The sequence below is a fragment of the Cotesia glomerata genome, linkage group LG4 (assembly GCF_020080835.1).
Source record: "Cotesia glomerata isolate CgM1 linkage group LG4, MPM_Cglom_v2.3, whole genome shotgun sequence".
NCBI lineage: Eukaryota > Metazoa > Arthropoda > Insecta > Hymenoptera > Braconidae > Cotesia > Cotesia glomerata.
In genome coordinates, this window is record NC_058161.1 from 366,636 (window position 1) to 374,083 (window position 7,448).

Genomic DNA, 7,448 nt, shown 5'->3' on the forward strand with positions numbered 1-7,448 from the left:
ACATCCCTACTCCGCGCTGTTTACAGGGTGAGAAGTGACACCCGTAGACACATGGAGGGGATAACTTACCAAGTGATAATAATTGATGTTATTGAGCGGGATAGAAAATGATAAAATTATGAAAATGACTATTAAAAAGCAAGGATTGGTGATAAAAAAGTGCAAATTTAGAGTTGTATGTATTTTTTGATGCCACATAATAAAAAAATAAAAAAAAAAAAAATTTTATCAAGAAAATAAAAAAAAAATTTTTAGGGCGAACACCCCTTATCACTTAGAGGTTAGAAAAATATATAGTAGCCGATTCTCAGGCTTACTGAATATGCATAAAAATTTCATGAGAATCGGTCAAGCCGTTTCGGAGGAGTATGGGAACGAACATTGTGACCCGAGAATTTTATATATTAGATATGAAAAATTGATGTGGGTACTTAAATGAAAGCTCTTGATGAGTGTAACATCGGGATGAGCTTATATCTTCAAAAATTTCAATAGTTCACGAGATACAAGGTCATTTAATAATATAGGCTCTTAATAATATAGATAATACTGTAGTGAAAAATCAATGTTACTTTTCGATATTTTTTTTCATTGAATAGGTGAATAATTTTCAAAAGAACTGTAATTAGATTATAAATTGCAGAATATCCTACAATTAATGTCATTTTTAAACAAAAATTCATTCCATATAACAAATCAGGACTTTTTGTATAAAATTACCATATGTATCAATAACTATTCAATATTCGACGTGAGAACCACATGTAATCCCTACTTTAAATACATCGACAACCAAAAATTCCAGGAGCATCACAAAGAGCATGAAAATGAAAAACAAAAAAGATTTTAGCATATTTTGTTAATACCATAGAATATTTATTAATGTATATTATAGGTAAACAATAATCATAAAAGGCGAGCGGGATTTGCGCGATATGAAAGATTCATATCAGAGTAGCTGGAACCGGTGAATCAATAATGGTGCTCATGGTGTCCTCCGTAAGTGCCCCCGGAATGATCATTACCGTTGGAGTTGTGTACATCAGCGAAAAACCCGCCGTGCGGATCAACGAAGTATTTTACGGTCCTAACATTACCACCCGGCTCCTTTATTGTGTACTCGCCGACGGTCTGCTTGCCTGCAATAAACACCAAATCCCCGGTGGAGTTGTTCAATATTCCAAATTAACCACCCTCCAGCAATCACGTCACAAGTGCAATTAGTAATTACATTATGGAGGAAAGCCAGTGGTTCTACAACAAGATATTAATTAACAAAATATTACCGTCACGGTGCTCTTTGTGACCGTGGTAATCCCCGGTATGATGATCCTCGACCCCATATGCGAATTTGTAACTAGGATGGGCTACGTAGTCAACATGATGGTGACCGTGCGAATCGTGGAAGGCTACCTCGTGGCCTGGTCCCTCCACCGGCCCGTGAAAGTGGGCGAAACTGTGCGCGTGACCCGCTGACACCCCCTGCAGTCCCATGAGAGCTGACATCGCCACAAGTAATACCAACTGTCCGCGACGATTGTCCCAATAAAATTGTTAACCATTAAATTTACGACTATGTATAAACAAATTGGAGAAAAAATTTTTGTTCAAGAGTTTTTTTTTCTTGTATCAAGAAAAAAAATCATTAAAATTTGATTTGAATCAAACGGGAAAATTCTTAGATCGAGTAAAATTAACTCAAGCCAACAAAAATTTTTTTTTATTAAATAATGACTTTTGTTAAATTGCACTGTACTTTCTTAACTATTGACATTTATAAATATTTGTCAGATATACATATATATATATATATATATATATATATATATATATATATATATATATATATATATGAAAAATTGATGTGGGTACTCAAATGAAAGCTCTTGATGAGTGTAATGTCGGGATGAGCTTATATCTTTAAAAATGTCAATAGTTCACAAGATACAAGGTCATTTCTTAATTATTGATATTTTTAAAGATATAAGCTCATTTTGATATTACATTCATCGAGAGCTTTCATTTGAGTACTCACATGCATTTTTGATATATTTTTCATAAATACATATATATATATATATATATATATATATATATATATATATATATATATATATATATATATGAAAAATTGATGTGGGTACTCGAATAAAAGCTTTAGATGAGTATAATGTCGGAATAAGCTTATATCTTTAAAAATGCCAATAGTCCACAAGATATTTGTTAAAATGCCCTGTACTTTCTTAACTATTGACATTTATAAAGATATAAGCTCATTTTGATATTACATTCATCGAGAGCTTTCATTTGAATACCCACATGTATTTTTGATATATTTGTCATATATACATATATACATATTATATATAAATATATGAAAAATTGATGTGGGTACTCAAATAAAAGCTCTTGATGAGTGTAACATCAGGATGAGCTTATATCTTTAAAAATGTCAATAGTTCACAAGATATAAGGTCATTTCTTAATTCTTTTAATAATATATAGTAAGTGATATTCTAAAAATTTCACTTACCTTAGCCATTTTTCGATAAATTGATCCTTATTCTGTCTGGTTGCCCGTCGTCTAATGGTAGAGTTAGCCGACGAAAATCCGTTTTATACCAACTAGAGTAAGGTATGTTGCATCACTATTTATCATTGTGTCATTATCCAACGTAATGGATATGAAACTAGTAAAAGAGCTGCAAAAACTCGATGATTGCTTGTCACTTTAGCAAATAGCTCCAAAAAAATGGGAAATGTTGTTCATCGAAGCGTTTTAACAATGTTTGTTTATTAATATTTACACAGCAGGAGTTATTTGGGCTGTTAAAGTGTGAAATAACACGATGTAGATGTTGCAGCTTAGGATTTGAGGCACATTAAATAGCAAACTTAACGGCTGGCGCTTGATACTTAATAGTTGATAGTTGACGTCAGTGTAGCCGCTTTCACGGTTGGTTTATTTAGCAGAAACATTTACTCACAAGGAATAAGTGTTTAATCATCTCTTTGTATAAATAATAAGTTATTTTAGTAATAAGAGTATGAGTAATAAGCGACTAATAAGCCAATTATGGAAATTGGATTATTTTTGTTGGTGCTTAATTAAAGTGCATTGACACAGACAAAACAGTGGATGGTACACTGATTTTGAGATTGGGTTGGTGTTGGTGTTGGTGTCAGTGTTAGTGCGGGTACGAGGTTCCAATTTGGCAACAAACCTCAGGGTTGCGGGATACGATAATATATATACGACTAAAACAGGATATTTCACGCCACCGAGTCGCAATTTAACTGTTTGCCTGAGCAAAGACGGGAGTATCGATCCTGGCATTAGTAACAACCTTGCAATCCACTGACTTTATGTCGATTCTCTTTAGTTTTCTCCATTTATTTTTCTTTACTTCTGTTTATATTGACAGATTGAAGATCTTTTGATACTGAAAAAATTAATGAAGAATTATAAATTTATAGGAATAATAATAACAATATTAATAATAAAATTTTTTCATTGAGTTTTTATAATTTATATTATTAAGAGAATAAGCATTGTGCCTTTTCAAAGTTTCATATCATTCTCACCAATACTTAAATTATGATGATGTGTTTAGGCTGCATTCAAAAATGCTCTATCTCGAGATACATAATTAAGAAATGAGCTTGTATCTTGTGAACTATTGACATTTTTAAAGATATAAGCTCATCCCAATGTTAAACTCATCGAGAGCTTTCATTTGAGTACCCACATCAATTTTTCATATATTTATATATATTATATGTATATGTATATATGAAAATGTATGTGTGTACTCAAATGAAAGCTCTTGATGAGTGTAACATCGGGATGAGATTATATCTTTAAGAATATCAATATTTAAGAAAGTACAGTGCAATTTGATATAATTAAGAAATGATCTTGTATCTTGTAAACTATTGACATTTTTTAAAATATAAGCTCATCCCGATGTTATACTCCTTAAGACCTTTCATTTAAGTACCCACATCAATTTTTCATATATTTCATATATTTATATATATGTATATATGAAAAATATATCAAAAATGCATGTGGGTATTCAAATGAAAGCTCTTGATGAGTGTAACATCGGGATGAGCTTATATCTTTAAGAATATCAATTAAGAAAGTACAGTGCAATTTAACATAATTAAGAAATGACCTTATATCTTCTAAACTATTGACATTTTCAAAGATATATGCTCATCCCGATGCAACACTCATCGAGACCTTTCATTTAAATACCCACATCAATTTTTCATATATTTATATACATATATTATATATATGTATATATGAAAAATATATAAAAATGCATGTGGGTATTCAAATGAAAGCTATTGATGAGTGTACTATCGGGATGAGCTTATATTTTTAAAAATATTAATAACTAAGAAAGTACAGTGCAATTTAACAAAAGTCATTATTTATCAAAGCAAAATTTTATTTATTTATAATTCACAAGTCACGGCAGTCACATAGTGACTGCAAGGTTGCTAGTAGAGGATAAAATTCTCTTTATAATGACTTCTCACAAGTCTATATTTAAAAATTACTAAAAATTTATTATCATATGTGACAAAAGTACAAATGTGATATGTAACTCAAGCTTCACATATATCGAAAAATGCATGTGGGTACTCATTTTTCAGGAAATTTTTTTCAGAATCAGAAAAATTGCATCAAAACTAAAGAATGAAATCAGAGTTGAATAATTTTTTTTATTTAATGCAAATCTCGGGCTTGTATCAGCGAACTGTAACAAAATATCTACACCGCAATACAAATAATAGAGAAAGAGAAATGATCGTAGGCATTTTAGTACTATTTACCAAGAAACGAAGGCATTTTCACGCGGAGAATAATCCAATCGGGTGTGACAATGCGGGATTTGAGGTGGATTAAAACGAACACAATCTGAGGTAAAAAGTATATATGATAAAAATGAAGAAAGACGTGGATAAATTGAATAAGCTCGATATATATATATATATATATATATTGCAAATAACCAGTGGTTCGTGAGCCGTCTCGTTCGATCACGCTCTAATTCTTAACTCGCTCGTACATGCATTGACTACCGTCTCTCGTATCAAAAAAGCTACTCTTCTGACAAAACACCGCTCTAAGAAATCAATCCATCATTTTTCCGGGATTCTTTCTGATCGAGATATAAATAAGTCTCGAGCAGAATTACTGTGTAATTATTCAAGCATCAACGCTGTGTTTAATCAGCATTAGATATTTAGATCTAAATATTTAGTTAAGTAATTATCGCAGAACAAATAGTCTTAATCAAATTCAATGTTTGTCCAGATTAATTATAATATGTAATTAATATTCATCCAAGGTATTCAAAATGTCCATTCATTATTTATTAATTACAATTTCTTGCTTTGAAAATAAATCAACACAAATCTGATGCAATATCAATTATTTTATACATGATATTTTGAATTTCGAAAAATACATGTCCAGAAAATTAGAGCCATTATTTTTTAAGTGGCTTCATTTCGAAGTATAATAAAAATAATTAAACCAATACTCAATTTCCAAATGATCGCTTGTTAATACTAAAAATTATAATTTTAATTATAATTGGAAATGGGAAAAATTAAATATCAAATTAACGAATTGGTTAGTTGATTTCAATTAACAATTACCATCACCTAGTACTTTAATTTATGTGAAGGAAAAATTGCAATTACACTGATAGAATGATTTATTAAATATTAATAATTAAATTTATTTGAAGACAATTATTTAATTGATTAAATTTTAATAAATATTTTTTAACATTTAATAAATATTTATTTTGAAGGAAAGTAGATTTATTAATAGTTAACAAATATTTATTAACATTTAATAAATCGTGTTTAATAAATAATTTATTAATTGTTAATAAATATTTATTAAAACCTATGATGTTAAAATATCATTTATTAACAGTTAATAAAGCTTATTAAATATAAACAAATTCTTCTATCAGTTTACACCGCAATACGGAAGATTAAAACTTAAAAAGGTAGAGCGTGAAGGAAAAATTGTTCTTTCAACAGATATTCCGGTAAAATATTTACGTGTACATCTCGAACCGTCGAATGGTCGGATAGGAATGATCATTTGGTGAGGGGAAACCGCGTAAAAGCTTCTGTCATGATCCAAATGGCACTTGATGGTCCTCAAGACTACACAGCTAGCGAGCGGTATCCTCTTCTTATCACCCACATGAATGTACGGTGTACTTATTCACCAACGTCGTCTTCTTTATTCGAATTTGGAATTCAAAGCCACCCATCAATAGGATCTGCTGATGGATCGTAAAAGCTCGGATAATAAAAGCTGTTTCCCGTTCTCCTCCTCCTGCTTCTACTTTTGCTTCTACTCGTGCTCCGCTTTCTGGTTCTGTCGGCGTCGTCAGAGATTGTCACCCCAGTTCTGGAGCAAAGAAAGGTAAAAAATGTTGGAAGGAGTGCGCGAGTCGCCTGAAAAACATTCGTTCTCAGCGTGCCCGTGAAAAAGTCATTTTCCGTTTTATCGCGGCCATAAAATTCAATAAACTCTTTATTATAATGTTATTAAATAATAAAAAATTAATAGAGAGCTTTTAAGCTCTCAGCTATTGATTTAGCTCCTCTGGTGCGGAGCAGTGGTGCAGCTCTCCACAGGAGTTATAGGTCTCCTCGGGAATAAAATATATTACCTACATGTCTATGACCATCAGGAGTATCCAGAGAAGGTGTAAGGTGGTCCTTGTCCCACACTAAGGCAAGTAGATACCGGCTTAATTGGTTATCCGTGAAAAAATTTTACGATATGTTTATATACACTGATAGAAGGATTTCTTAGTATTTAAGAAGATTTCTTTGTAAATAAGAAATCATTTCTTAAACATCATTTCTTAGTATTTAAAAAATATTTCTTAGTATTTAAGAAATAATTTTTAGTATTTATATTTCTTATTATTTAAAAAATATTTTTTAAATACTCGCTTATTGTTAACAAATTTTTTCAGGCGAAAAAAGTGCGTCAGAACATTATGGCTGATATGTTCGTACATCAAGGTGTGGGTAAACTACCGGTTTATGTTAACAGACGATTTCCGTCTGCATTGTACAAGTTGCGTCAGAGTATTGTGAGATAATTTCCGACGATCAGCAAGAAAAATATTTGGATTGCGGCAGGTACGGTTTGTGTTAGGCTTCAAGATGGCTCTCAGCCACTGAAAGTATTACCGTCGATGGATTTGAAGAAAATTCCTGGCTTAAGCTAATAACGTGGTGTCGTTGTCTCTCAGCAGTGTGATACTATTTGCAGTTCATCAGTTAATTTAATTAATGTAAAAATTTGCCATCTAAATGCGCAGGCACTAGTTCCACGTATTGATGAGCTTTGTGATCATTTTCGAGTTTTGGACTATGACATTATT

General features: G+C 31.3%; 1 protein-coding gene across 1 annotated transcript; it reads right to left on the reverse strand.

Moving 5' to 3' along the window:
* Window positions 1-881: 881 nt before the first annotated feature.
* Window positions 882-6,774, reverse strand: LOC123262943 (cuticle protein 7-like). Its single transcript, XM_044725443.1, has 4 exons — window positions 6,100-6,774; window positions 2,534-3,443; window positions 1,287-1,524; window positions 882-1,139 (listed from the first exon to the last, which is right to left on the reverse strand). Exons 2-4 carry the CDS (start codon window positions 2,540-2,542, stop codon window positions 973-975), a joined length of 414 nt encoding a protein of 137 aa, XP_044581378.1. The 5' UTR covers window positions 2,543-3,443; window positions 6,100-6,774; the 3' UTR covers window positions 882-972.
* Between the last annotated feature and the right edge of the window lie 674 nt (window positions 6,775-7,448).

What these genes read in the sequence shown, in the direction of transcription:
- LOC123262943 (XM_044725443.1), bottom strand. An exon ending in TCACAAAGAGCACCGTGACG is followed by an intron (nt 1,140 to 1,286) that starts GTAATATTTTGT and finishes TGTTTATTGCAG; the next exon opens with GCAAGCAGACCGTCGGCGAG.